General features: G+C 35.3%; 1 protein-coding gene across 22 annotated transcripts in view; it reads left to right on the forward strand.

Annotated features, from left to right (window-relative positions):
* The window catches only part of KCNMA1 (potassium calcium-activated channel subfamily M alpha 1), a 523,932-nt gene that overhangs the window by 364,097 nt on the left and 144,784 nt on the right, over nucleotides 1–15,051 (forward strand). For all 22 annotated transcript variants that reach the window (XM_087767664.1, XM_087767663.1, XM_087767665.1 and 19 more), the window contains 5 exons: nucleotides 2,477–2,587; nucleotides 4,491–4,596; nucleotides 5,998–6,080; nucleotides 8,374–8,443; nucleotides 10,261–10,416. In XM_087767664.1, the coding sequence (XP_087623790.1) occupies nucleotides 2,477–2,587; nucleotides 4,491–4,596; nucleotides 5,998–6,080; nucleotides 8,374–8,443; nucleotides 10,261–10,416 (526 nt within the window). The remainder of the gene's footprint in view (nucleotides 1–2,476; nucleotides 2,588–4,490; nucleotides 4,597–5,997; nucleotides 6,081–8,373; nucleotides 8,444–10,260; nucleotides 10,417–15,051) is intronic.

Consider the following 15,051-nt stretch of genomic DNA (forward strand, 5'->3'; position numbering starts at 1 on the left):
TTTTCTTGGGCCTTTGTGGTTTTTGGTGCTAGATGGGTTTACACTCAGCAAAAGTGCTGAATACCACTAGGCAGCTAGAACTTCCCAATATGTTAGTGTAATGTAGTGTATCAAACAGTCTGTTCAGAACTTAGATTTAGTAAACTACTCAGATTTTAAACATCTCTTCAGAATCTGAAATTTCTTGAGGTTTTCCATTTACATTGATATATTGGATGGAGATTCATCCATTTGGTGGGGAGTGAATCTTAGTGCTTGAAATCATATTTTATGCTTCTGTGTTGAAGGTTATTATCCTGACCTAACTGTGAGTGCAATAACACATGCACACACAGTGCTGGCAGCTCAGGCAATTGACCACTGGGGAAACTGAGGAAGAGTGGTGCTGAAGGGGGGAATATAGGCATGGTTTTATCCAGCACAGAGGCTGCTGCAGACTCTGCCAAGCTGCAAAGATTCCAGAGGAGACCTTGTAAGGACACCTTGCACCAAAAAAGGATGAGCTAATATATTTTATGTCTTGTTTTCTGGTATTGTGCTTACCACTTCATAAAACACGAAAGCTTTAACTCAGCGAGTTTTGTGTTTTTTAAGTGTTTACAATCTGAGAACTCGGTGCTCTGTACACCTGCTGCACCAAAAGCTTAAGTTAAAATTGAGCAAAATCTTACTGAAGCCAAAGCAGATACTCTGACTAGCTAGTTTAGCAATAAAAGTTCATAGTATTGAGTCCTACGTTAAATACAAAACAGCATGATCAGAGTCTCATATAAGCATGTATTTCTTGCCTGTTAAAAAGAATGAAACCAGTGAAGTTTTGGCTACTGCTATTTCTAAAATTGCATCTGAGTCCTGGTGCTGTCCCTAAGAACTCATGCAAAAGGAGTGTTTCAGTTTATCATATTTCTAAACAAAGCTTTAAAACTCTGTGCTACACTATTTATAAAAGTGGTAATAGCAGAACAATATCGTAAGGTGTGCTGGACTGGTGTAATGGTTTATTGTGTTTTGCTTTTCTAGTGACCATCTGAACCACTGCAAAAGTAACAGTACATGATGGTGATATTCACTGTGTGATGCATATTACTGTTTTTTTTTTTGTTCTGCATAATTATCCCTTTTCCAATGAGTTCTGTGCACTTTTCACACACATTTCATCAAGCATCAAATTATGAAGCAAGAACAGCCTCTTATAATAGCGCATTGCATAAGTAATCATTGCTGCCACCTATTATTTGTTGTTTTCAGCCAATGAGGTTTCTGCGTTACTGAGTTTTCCACAGAACAGTTATGAAGTAGGTGAGACTTGGACGGTCTGCTTCTTACCCTTGGAATTACTTTGCTTCACATTTGGCAGTTCAAGTGCCAAATAAGTTTGTGAAATTTTGTGTTTGTAGCGTTTGTGCGCAGACTATATGACTGTAATGAAGTTGACTTTCTGTTAGTTCAGGAATTGCGTCTATACCGCCTTGTCCGTTTTCCTGACTTCTGTGAGCAATGCGATAATTGGAAGCGTTAGCAATAGGCATATCAAAATCGTCATCTGTCTTAAACCCATGACAGTAATGGAAGCTGGGGTTGAGTTTGTTCCATGAAGGAAACTGTGAGACAATGTGGGATATTCTAATCACAAATGTTTGGACTTTGCTTTACAATAATAAAGCAGCAAAGATCCCTTAAGTCAGGAAGAGTGCAATTTCCTAGGCCTTTTCTTCAGCCTCTCAGAATTTAAAATGTAGAATTCAAGAATGTGAATGTAGGTATATATTTTGGTTCTATCTTACATGGTCAGATACATGTATTAAGGGAAACATGGAGCAGTAGAGACCTTCGTGATCACAGTCTGTGCAAACTTTGATTTTCTAAGCAATCTATTGCAATGGTGCAATAAATAATGATTTCTTATTGTAAAGTATTTTACTTGTAGGAGTTATGGTAGGAAAAAGATTTCTTTTTTACTGCTTATGGCCTATAATTGGCAAGCTTTGCACTATCTTCATTGGCATAAGTGTCTGCTTTCAACCGTGTAAAAATATCAAATCATTTTAAGGAGTTTTGCTGTCTCATTATGTTATATACCAAAAATTTAAACAGTAAATCTCAGTAGAGGAGGTAAAGATGTGGAGAAAAATGTGTAAAATAAAGAAATATGACTTTGAAGGGGACTGGTTGGACTGGTTAATACAGTGTATAAACATATATATAAATGATGTCACTTATTGTTAGATGTGTAATACAACTTGGCCAAATGGTTTGTTAATAAGAGTCTTTGCAAGTGAGAGTATATATGTATTTGCAGTTGCAAAGCACCTTCTGCAACTGATGTTTTCCATCTCTGGCTTCCTGGAATAGGATCTAAAGAAACATCAAGAAGAGACTAATACTCTTTTTTGGCCAATAAATTATAATTTCCTTTGCTTTCTTGCTTGCTTGTTTTATCTTCTTTGCAAGATTAACTCTGATTTTTCTGTAACAGGCACATAGTTGTCTGTGGTCACATAACACTTGAAAGTGTGTCCAACTTCCTGAAGGACTTCCTGCACAAGGATAGGGATGATGTCAACGTAGAAATCGTCTTTCTGCATAAGTGAGTAATCTTTCAAAATTAGTCTTATCATATGTTATTAAAACTCATTAAATTAAGCCATATCTTTTTGGGGAAGATAGAGGATCTTTCAAGCTCCAAATAAGCATAAAATTAATGTTTGCAATCACTTGTGTTAACGATGTATTCTGAAAAAAGAGTTGTTTTCTGCAACTGTTTTATAACCCATTGCTAAGTATAAGTGATTCAAGCAGACAGACTTCAGACTCAATCACATCAATTGTGAGGTAAATAGCTAAACACATAGTTGAAGTGGGAATGGAATTATGAAATAAAAAATATTGAAATAATAATAAACAGATGTGAGAATTTTCTTTAGCGGCAAATATTTCTAGTGAAACTACCAAAATTGGTAAAATCAGTAAAGTTAGTGAAAAATACTGTATGTCATATGAACTTATGCTATCTGAAAAGACATTTTCACTTTTGATTTTGCTAGGAAAAAAATGCTTATTTAATATTGCAAAATATGTATAAAAAGAAAAATGTAGGTGTGGATGTAGTTTTAATATAAGTGAGATACATTACAGATATAGTGAAGATAGAAAACAAATTCTTGTCATGGTGATAATTAGTACTGCTTTTTTACCCATATGTACATACCTACACACACATAGTCTCTTGCATTTTTCTGATGTGGGAATTTGGAAATGTGTCTTAAGGTGGTTGCTGTTTGTTGCAGGCTCTGCATTACATGTAATACAACATCAAATAGGCATGCCTATGGGAGAAGCTGCTAGAAATAGAATAGGTCTTTTCTGCTCTGGAATGGCATCTGTTAAGAAGTGTTGCAAGCTATGAATGAGTAATATTTTTGCATTTAGCAGCAAGTTCTGCACTTCTTGTCAAATAAAATGATTAAAAAGTTAAAGAATCCTTTATGATGATTCAACAAAGGAAGCTGAAAAACTAAGAATCAGCCGCACTTGCACAATTTTTTTATCTAGTCCTTTCAAATTGAACTGAAGATTATATCTTCAAGTAACTACATTGTTTGTTTGCTTGTTTCCCCTCTCTAAGTAATAAGAATTGACTGTCAGAGGAAAGCAGATATCCAGCTTTCCACAGTGAAATTAGAGGGTGATAGGAATCAGGAAACTGTATATGCACATGAAGGGAGTTTAGCACCTGGCTACTTGTTTGTGCCTGCTTTCTTCCGTACCTTCACAGACAAATGTTTGCATGTATCTGTTTTATTTTCTTATTAAATTTAGCGTGTGACATGACAAAGATCTCATGCACTTACTATGTAGCTATTAAATCCCTTCTGTTTTAATGAGTGGCATCTAGAAAAGGTATTTACAAGATTGGTGCCCCATTATATAATAGGCTGTGATCTATTTATTTTTTTCTATTTATGGAAAAATGAAATGAGACAGAAAGTCACAGCATAATTATGTTTGTTTTAGTTGTAGCTCATACAGGCCACAGGGTCCCTATAGGGTTTTTTTTCTGGCTTTCAGTGATTTTGCATTGAGCTCTCTGATGCAGTTGGCTGTTTTGAGACCGGTGGGGACATCCTCATCATGCAGAGGATGATTGTCTTAGTAGACAGTTTCTGTGGAGAATGCTGTGTGAGCATGTTTTCAAATGTTTGTACCAATTCTTCTGGATTCACGTCTGTGAGAAACTGACAAAAGATGAATGTTCAGAGTAGCACCATGAAGAGGGCCAGAAGCTCTGTAGGCAGAAGTAAGGAAGTGAAAGCAGTATAGTATTTGCCTTTTAAGTACTGTACACTGTTTCCACACCACAGGAAAAGCATCAGCAGAAGTCTGAATACCTAAGATAAATAAACGGGTTGGTTTATAAATGAAGGAAATAGTGCAGTTATGGAAGCTGACTTCTCATTTGCTCTTGTGTTTTCTTTCTCTTCCCGATGCAGTATCTCCCCTAACCTTGAGCTGGAAGCTCTTTTTAAACGACACTTCACTCAGGTGGAATTTTATCAGGGTTCAGTCCTTAATCCCCATGACCTGGCGAGAGTGAAGGTAACAGCTTTGTTGTTCTGTTTTCCTGCTAATTGACTTTTTTTAAAGTACTCATTGCATTATTTAGAAAAAAAAACAGTAAAGCTCTTCTTTATGTAACCCCAAAAGATTGTTTTTCCATCTCTATTAGCTTGCCTAATAAATTATAATATCTGTCCTTCTAAACCTTGTTTTCCATATATCTTTAGATCTTCAAAGCTATAGTAACACTGTGACTTAAGATACATTGTCTGCTATTCTATTGAACTCTTTATGAATTTTTCATTCGGGTTTAGTTCAAGAGTCTATTTTACATTAATGTTTGATATAATAGAACATTACAGTAATTGCTCAAAACGCTATTGTCTTACCTTCATCAGAACGATTAGAAAATAATTTTTCACCTGTCAAACCCTTTTTCTATTGTCTAGAGTCATGGAATAAAAATACAATTTAAGATTTTTGGTAGCTAAAATGAGATGGTTTTATTGTCTAGAATTCTCTATGGTAAATTATTTTGTACTCTTAGAGCAAAGCATGAAACTTAAATAAAAAAAAAAGATGGCAAGCTGTCAGATACAGCATTAACTCTTTTATGTTTCTTTTTTTTTTTTTAATGGAATGTAAACCAGCTACTTAAGCCAAGAATATTTCAGTGCAATGTTAACACTTCCTGGAGTATTAATCTTGTCTTTTGTCCATTTTGGCTGCAGAAATTGCTTAACCTTTTGTAGCCCAACACACACCTTTTCAGTTCATCAGAACAAAATGTTCCATTTAAGACCACAAAATTGTGTTGTTGGTATTTTGTGTTCTGTATTCCATCCTTCTTTGTGTTGGTATTTGGTTGTATACAGTGAAAAATACTTTTGTCATCTGCTTTGAATTAAATAGAGCTAAGGTTTGTGTGAACATAGAGGTCCTGTGAACAGATCAGTTCTCCTCCTCATGCTTTCTAAAACTGGTGCTCAGATTCTAAATCATCATTTCAGCCGCCTCTTCCTGTCTCTCATAGGAAGGTACTTAAATCCCCAAACAAAGCTGCAGGACTTGTGGGAGCATTGTACTGATACAACAGGAACTTCCTATGGATTTAGGGGTCTAAATTTCAGTATCTGGTTATAAGAGATATGTCCATTAACACCTTCATGCCTCAGCTGATACAACATAAGAGTCAATAATTGAGCTACTGACCTGGTCTGAGTATCATAAGCAAGTTTCAAGAAATCGCTATGGGTATATGAGAGCTGTTATCATCACTAACATTAACTCACGTTAGCCTTGTAACATTTTTGATTAGCAGTATTAAGAACTGACATTCACACTCATAATGGCAGTGTTGGATTCTGTAATACTTTATGATGAAAGAAGAGCTGGAAAGAGAGGTTGCTATTTATGTTTGCTTTTTCTTTGGTGTCTCAGATAGAGTCAGCAGATGCGTGCCTAATCCTTGCCAATAAATACTGCGCTGACCCAGATGCTGAAGATGCCTCCAATATTATGAGGTAAACTCATTAGTTTTTAATAGATTTTTGATTCTTAACTCTGATTAGCTAACTTCTGGTGTCCAAATAGGCTGTAGCCACACACAGCTTTATTGGTGATTTGTTGCACTTGAAGAACATTGCAGGATTTTTTTTAGGGGACAAACTACAAGATTGTCTCAAAAGTTCAGAGATGAGGATACCCTAAATTCCTGCCTAAACTGTTTTAATTTAGCTGCTTTAGAAAGAGTGTGTCAGAAGAGACACTTGGAACACAAGCTTTGGTACTCTTAGTCATTTTGCAGGATCTAGGGTTTAAGTATTCATAGGTGAATGCACTCAATAGAAATGAGAGGAAAGAGAATGCAGTTATGTCGTTCCAACAATATGTTATGTGAGTGGATGTACTGCATGGGCTGGTGTTCACGATGGGACAAGAAGGACCCTTAATGACTTCATAGTTCATTGCTCCATGGTATATCTGCTTCTACCAGTAATTACACTACTTGGGTGAAAGCAAGGTATACACTCCATGATGGTAGTGATGCAGTGGTCTCCTAGCTCCATCTTCCTTTTTTGCACTGAAGACCAAATGTTGCTTATTTTGATTGACAAGGCAGTGACCACATTAGGGATCATCAGATCTTGTCCTGCTTTCCTCCTTACATTCTCTGAAGGAAGAAGATGAAAGAGTCAGTCAGAATTACAGCAGCTAGAATTACAACAAAGCTAAGCCATTCCACTTTTTGTTTTGTTCATACAACCCTAGTTTTAATGAGACCAGTCTCTACTTTTTAAAATTAAAATGTCAATGATTTCTTAAAAATTCTCTAACATAGTGTTATGAACCAATTTTACTGGCCTGTCAGATGTTTGCATGCTGTGAATTGAAGGAAGGGGAGAGAAAAAAAAAAAAATTACTCCTTTGGAAGAAGTTCACTGGGTGCAAGAGATCTGGCTGTCTGTGGAAGGTGCAGCGCTTAAATATGCCTAATTTCATTTTCCAGACATGCTTTTGAGTTTCAATGCAAGCAACTTTATTTTGACATTAATTGCATAAATACATTAAAAATATTCCAGTTGCAGATTAGTGCATTCTTAATAGATTTAATACATTTAATATAATAAAATGCAAAAGTGTTATTTTGAGAGTGGAATGCTCTTGTGTTTTCTCACATTTAAATGAATTTAATTCAAAAAAATTGAATGTTTCATTAAATAATTCAGTAAGAAATGGAAAATTAGAAGGAAGACTTGTTTTCTTCTTCCAAAAGATAGCATAAATTAAAATCATGCATACTACTTTTTTTATCTGTTTCGTGCTCTCGCTTTGATATGCTTCAAAGCACAAGCCAGACCAGCAGTTTGCAAGATACACCCTACAAAACACTAGTGTAAACAGTTATGGCTTTTCAGTGTCTTGAGACTGGTGATTCCATAATAATTCAGATTTTTTTTGTTTTGATCGTTTTATCTTTTTCTACCTTTGTTTGTATATATAGAACGGATTTTTTTTACCTGTTTCTCTCTTTAATTTTGCTCAATGCTTTTTTGATTTTTACATTGTATGTTCCCCTCTTTGTAACACATTATCAATCCACTAATTTCTCAAACAATTTTCTTTCCAGCAGCTTTTAATCTGTACACAGTTGAGTATATCTTAGTCTCATTAAATAATTAAGAATGCAGTCAAACTGCAGATTATGGAAGTAGCCCATAGTTTATAAATTCAGAGTTCAAATATGTGTTTCAATATTGAGCTTTGGAATAATCTGTAAAAATTAAGATGAATTTGCATGTGGATTTATGTCAAACAAAATCATTATTCAAGGTGTTTAAATATGATGAATGTCTAGCAACTATAAATAATCTGTGGTGGGGCAGAAAGGGATTCTTTTCAGACACTAATCATTGGAAAACCTGATCAATTATGTTGATTCCAAGACATGAAGATAATTACTGAAGATGACATAATAATTGCAAGTGTATTATTTGCTTAACAGAATGAGTACAGTATCTGAACAGAGCTGCTAAAACAAGTCTCTTTTTCTGCAAATTCCATAAGAGTAAACCATTCAACTGAATAGTTCCTGAAGCCTGATGTTCCCTAGTATTAGCTGATGGTTATTAACTGAATTTGACTAGATGTAAATATTGCATAGGTCTGACTTCAATAGGTACACTTTACACCCAGATGAATGAGAGGGTATACTTTTAATTGTGGGCCTTGACAACAGAGTAAAGTAAAAGTATTGGGATATGTTATCCAAATATCCTACCAGTTAAAAGTTTTGTTTTTTCTTTTATTTTTTAGAGTTATTTCAATAAAGAATTATCATCCGAAGATCAGAATTATCACTCAGATGTTGCAGTATCACAATAAGGTAATGTGTCAACCAACAGTGTCTCTCCCCAGTTTTTTGCTACGTTGCATTCACTCTTACACAATTTTTCTATCTCCACTAATAGTATTTTTCTTTCCAAACAAAAACGTCCTAATAAGCCTTGTCGTGTAATCCGGTTACAAGGTAATTCAGTTTTATTTATATATGCAAGGGACCTTATCAAAATCCTCTGACATTTATTAATTGCCTAAGGTCTAATTCTCAAAGCTACAGTGTCCATAGTTGCTGTTGATTCCAGATGAACTTTTAAACACTCAGCTTCTATAAGTTTTGCTCATCTTATTACAGTAGAGCTACTCAAGATGAATTGGTGACCTCCAGGCAAGTGATTTGAAGACAGTTCTTTGTGGATACTTATAAAAAAATGCATATTATTATTGTTTTATTGGAGATTTATTGTGATTTTTGTGTTTCTTGCATGACAATGTAGACCTGAAATTGCTAAGTAGCAGGTACAAAATAAAATTAAGTGTTTTTTCATATAAAACATAATTCAGTTGTGGAATTTGTTCCTAAAATTATTGTGGAGATCAAAATTATAAATCCGCTTTAGAAAGGAATTTGGCAAATTTTGGATGGTAGATCTGTGGCTTTTAAATGCAATGAAGTTAATTCATTCAATCCTGAGATGAGGAAGTCCATAAACTGCTGATTAACAGGGCTAGGAAGAATATATCGGAGGACAGACTACTCATGTGTGACCTGCTTCTTTTATTATTTCTAAAAGCATCAACCACTGCCCCATGTTGGAGAAAAAGCTTGACTGAGCAGACCTTCAATGAAATACAATAATCCTGGTACTCTGGAGGTTTGACTGCTAACAACTCCTTATACCTGTAAATGTTGGCTAGAACAAGAGCAATTACTGTTGCTTGTGATGTCCTCTTCATGTATGTGAATGGAAGGAGCCTGTCTTTTTATAGAACAAAAGCAAGGTGTTTCTCTGCTTCAAACAGCTTCAGAGGGGATGATCTTTTAAATACTGCATTTTTCCGTTGTATTTTCAATGAATGCATCTTCAAGAATAGCTTTTATCACAGCTCTGAACTGTAATATTAACTTACGAAGGGAAATAAACATGAAGGCCTCTGTGTTTCCTTATGTCTATGCATTTCTATAAGGCAGATGGAAGAAAGAATCTGATAGAGTTATGCCAATAACTGTACAATATTAATACCTATCTAACTGACCAATGTCAATACTGGAGGTCTGTCTTGATCAGCTATTTTCTTTATTGTATCCTTATAATTAGCAGTCTTAGGAAAAAGTTTGGATTTTCGGTAAGTCAAGTGCTATCCTGCAGGGTGGAAGGAATGAAATAGAAAAGACAGATGATGTTGTATACCTTATTAAATGACAATGTCTTACAAAAGTTGCAGCTTCACACACATTGTAATCTAAGTTATATTAGATTCTTGTATATTATATATGTGCCCTATCAGTCAGAGAGTAGCTCAAAGTGCTGTAAAAGGAATACACAGAAGGGAAGGAAAACTTTACAACATTCTGTAGTTCATTCAGGTGTGAGGATGGGCCTGGCAGAGTATCACAGCCAGAATATGGCTTGAGAAATGTGATATTTTGGCTATAATAGGTAAGACTGGAACATTTCTTAGCATAGACTTAGCAGCTCTAAAATACTCAGAGTGCTTCTGCCTACTCAGAAAAAGTCAAGCCAGTAACAAAGAAAATCATTCACTGCTATCTCCTTCAATACTGTACTCTATTTCAGAAAGTATTTCTGGTTCTTCACCAGTTTGGGTTTTTTTTTGTTTGTTTGTTTCTTTGTTTTCCAGGCTCATCTGCTAAATATCCCAAGCTGGAACTGGAAAGAAGGGGATGATGCAATCTGTCTTGCTGAGCTCAAGCTGGGTTTCATAGCCCAGAGCTGCCTGGCACCAGGCCTGTCAACAATGTTAGCCAACCTCTTCTCTATGAGGTCATTCATAAAGGTAACGTCTTGCCTCATTAGAATATATTAGTCTGCAATTCAGTTTGTCAGAGAGCTGAGCAGAGAACATGGCTCAAATATGAAACAGATAGGAACACATTAATAGATTTTGTAAGGCAAAAAAAAACCCCAGTGCACACTTACATACAAAAGTTCTCTGCTGCAAATTGGGCAATGAGCCAGGTTCTGTCACGTTATGTTTTTATTTTTATTCAGCAAGTGTTTGGCCTTTAAATGATTGTTCAAAGCATCATCCATTTCTAGGGAGATATTTCTGGTGTTTTGTGTCTTGCTTTGTTTTAGACAAACTACATATTTATCTATGAGAAAAGCCCCTGCTGCTAAAACAAAAATATGATTTATGTATATCCCATATAGCAACAAAGTGTCCAGAAAAATCAAGCGGCTAGTGGACCTCTGACTGTGAGAGTAAATAAGGAACATGTGTTGGAACTGAAGCTTGAACTTCCTACAACATCATTTGTGTATTTGTTTCTCCTTGTTTAAAGAGCTCTTTTGGACTTACGTGGCAAAATTTTAACCCAGTTATTCCTAGCCTTCTATGGCAGCTGTACTAGTTCACTGGACCAAGGCCTTGATTGAAGCAATCAATGCTTCCTTCCTTGTGCCTTTCTGGGACACTGATTCCAAACATAAAGGATAGTCAGTTTCCAATTTCATGAATGTTATTAATGGGACAGAAAACACTGGTAGGCCATGGTCCACTTCAAGTCCATTGTGCAAATAAGCAAAAAAAAAAAAAAAGCCTAATGTCCTCAGGTGAGAAAGCCAAGACTGTTCTCATGGCGGTGCACATGTCAGTGCAGGGCAGTGAGTCTTTATTTACTTCTTATGAAGTCCTGAAATTCTTATTAAGGTATCCTTTGGAGACCTCCAAAAAATTGGAGACAGCAGACTCCTGTGTGTCAAAAATATTCCAGACTATGACATATAGTCAAAAAAAATGCCATTTTTCAACATGGAAACAAGCCTGGGCTCTGCACTTTACTGTCTGCAGTTACCATGTTTGCATCTTTATTCATGTTCTGGGGGAAAAAAAAAAAAAAGCTTTACTTTTTACTAAAGCCAAACTTGGGAACTGTATATGACTCATCAGCATATGGTCGCTTTGATATTAATCCTTTCTACTTATATCCCAAAAGAAAACTATATGTCTTATGAACTTCATTCTTCTTGCTGGTCATTTTGATCTGCCTCACTCTTGTCTGGTGTGGTAACCCAACACTCTCAGGAGTCTCAAACATTTGTAACAGTCACGCTAACGTATCCAAATTACTGAGGCAACCTGTTGTGTAAACTTGCTCTTGAAATCAGAAGTAGGCCTGAAACTTTTGCTCAGCTTCTCTCTTTCCAAAATCAGAAGGGATCAGTTTTCTCTTAAGGAGATCCAAATATATGCATATCTTCAGAAGCCCCAGTCTTAATGCAAGTTATTTTAATACTGAATTTAAACTTGCAGTGAGAAAATTGAGAGATTCAGAAAGTTGTAAAGTGTACAGATATCTGACTATGCAGGAACTGTACCAGAGAGAGACACATTTAAGGCCTAGATTTGTAGTTAAAACACTTAAACAAGTCAAAAAGTGCAAATGTAAAGGTATCATCTTTTCAGAAAATATATCTAAGATAATGACTTATGCCATTATCTTACCCACCTTCAATCCTGTAATTTCTTATTTTATAAGATATTCTTATAATAATTTCAGTACAGTGACAGGTTGGACTATCTCACTGATGAACAGTTGTAAGCTGAAGGCTCAGCTTTGCAAGGCACTACTCATTATATCTGAGTATTTCTATATACACAGAATGAGCATTAAAATAGCAATGATTTTGATTTGGAGGAAGCTGTCAATGTCAGTTTTGCTCTTGTATCTGTGTTTATATACAGTTAGAAACAGAATAGGATGCAGACAAACCTTAACTTGTGTTACTTCAGATGTCATCTTCAGATGGCACTGTGAGAAAAAATGCTGTCAAATAGTGAGTTGGGAGAATGCAAGACTGTTAGTATTGGTTAAAAAGATGTCTGCTACTTAACTAAGAATGAATTGTCCAGGCAAGTAAAATACATATCGTCATTTCCAAAGATCTCTGAGTATATTACAATCTAAAGCAAAATAAACGTACAAGAACTGAGACATATTTCTTCATAAGAATCCAACTCAGTTGGTGACAGCAAAAGGTTTGTTTTGTTATTTAGCTGAAAGGATGTTCTTTCTCCAAACTGTCTCACTCTTAAAACTGTATTTGAAAGAGAAAACTATTACTCAGTGGTGTCTGTGAATCAACACTATATTGTAGGAGAGCAGCTACATAGATTGGAATTGTTAAAGAGGACTCTATTGAAAAGAAAGATGTCCATTCCCTAAAAGAAATTCCACCCCTTTTCATTTAGAGCACTGAATTTAAGTACCGTCAGACCTTCAAAATTCCTTGGGCAAATGGTATTAGTGGATTCTCCCACAAGTTAGGAGATTGCCAGGAAAATGTACTGAAACTTCTGTATTGTTTTTAAAGAAAGTTTGAAATGTGTGTTTTTTACTCCTCCTTCGTAATGTGATTAGAAAGTGATTTAATGTGCCATAGATGTTTGGTCAGTCAAACACAAATGAACATGATTGATGGTGACACTGCACACATTTAACTCATTATGTGTTACTTTACAGCAAAATGATTTGTGTAAGCGGTCTGCCCAGTATTAGAGGTAAAACAAACTAAGAAACCTCAAAATATTATGTTTGTTCCTAATATTTTCCTTTTGGTTTTAGCGATGTAATCGCATATGGAATCTTTTATGTTCTCTTTGGCACCAAACTGAACAAAAAGAAAATCAGCTCAGAAAGATTAAGGTTCTATAAACACTTAAAGAAAGAAAGATAGATTGCACAACAAATGATATGTTAAGCAAAAAAAAAAAAAAAAACAACAACTTTACACCTGTAAAGTTTATTTCGATAGTCTATTCTTTTTATAGCATAGAATGTTATCATTGGTGTATTAATAAAGGAATTGGGACTCTTGCATAGTCTCGGTAAAAGATGGAAATACCATACTGTACTGCAATTTTTGTATTGTTTGGATTAGCAAATGTATACCAGAAATCTACCCATATGAAAAACATTGCAAAGAGTAAGTAAATAGAATAAAAGGCAGAGGTGGTCAAATTTTGTCCCTTTATACAACCATGCAAGCCAATATGAGTTAGTGTTGTTGTATAAATTAATAAAATGTGAACTGTGATTCTTGAGTGTAACACAAATCCACAAACAAATTAGTTTTATCTTTCCTCTCTTGGTAAGACAGTACACCTCATTCCAGATCTGAAAAATGATCTAAAGCAGTCTCAATTCTCCTCTAAGCTATTTTGAGAGGAATGTTCTGTGGGCTCTTTTGGCAGCTGTTGCTCACACCCACATATGCAATGCCCACTTCTCCCACTACATTCCTTTCTAGTCCAGGGTGAAAGAGAGACATAATAAAGCCACACAGATTTACATCAGTCAGGTGCTTACCTACACTGATGGGACACATGAACTGGTTTGCTATTTATTTTTGGCCACCTAGACAGCCTTGAACTGTTAAAGTATGAGACTAGGGTATGCACAGTGAATTTCTTCACATGAAGGAGAACTTTAAAAGGGGGGTGGGGAGGGAATGGAACTTTTCAACTTACTGTGAAGTTCTTCAGGAGGCTGCATAATAAACTGATTACCTGATCCTCCTCACAGGATTTAGACCAACTGTTAATGTAGCCTGTTCCCAATGGCATTTGTTCTCTGAAAGGTCTGACTGAACATAATATTTTTAATCATTGAGTCCAGGAATTAAAAATTGTTGTGGTTGAAAACTATTTGCTATTTACAAATAGTATCAGTCCTTGTGATAAGAGTGATATATTCGTCTTGGACTGAAGTCTACCATGGACTGCATTTTTCAGTCAGTCATTTGAATAGATCAACACCAATCTATCTTTTTTATGATTGGATAGAAATACTGCCCTGTTTTGTGAATTTGAAAGTGTTAGAAGTAGAGCCTATATGCCTTCAAGTTCATAACTATCAAGGCTAGCACCTAAAGAAGAACTAGGTGTCATATTTCAAGAATGCTCTCTCTGCTTTGACCTACTACAAGACTCTCCATAAGTATGAACAATGAAAAATGTGCATATACCTCTCATTTGAAATTAGAGCTAATCTTAATTAACATATGTTTTATAAAGCATACTCTTTTCATGCCAATTTTAAAAAATATTCTTGCATACAGAAAGAACTGCGGGAATAGTTGGCTGAGGTTGTAAAATTTTTATACCACTAAGCACACCTGTTAGCTTTGATTTAAGCAGATAATGGAATTGAGTAAAGAGGTAGTTGATAATTTATAATACTTAAGGAAATTCAATTATAAGACTAAATCTAAGAAGCTTCACTAGGAATGTATGAACTGCTTTCAGCCAAGTATTTATCTGTCAGATTTTGATATTCTTACCTAAAGACATAATAAAACCAGACATTCACACAAGCAATTTGGGTGGACTGAAAAGGCAGTATAGGTGAACATGAGGAAATGTTTAAAATACATTGCTTTCAATGTACAACTTCTTTTCAACTACCAA

The sequence above is a fragment of the Nipponia nippon genome, unplaced genomic scaffold (assembly GCF_047370975.1).
Source record: "Nipponia nippon isolate SJK-2023a ecotype South Korea unplaced genomic scaffold, ASM4737097v1 scaffold_3, whole genome shotgun sequence".
In the NCBI taxonomy this organism is placed as follows: Eukaryota; Metazoa; Chordata; class Aves; order Pelecaniformes; family Threskiornithidae; genus Nipponia; species Nipponia nippon.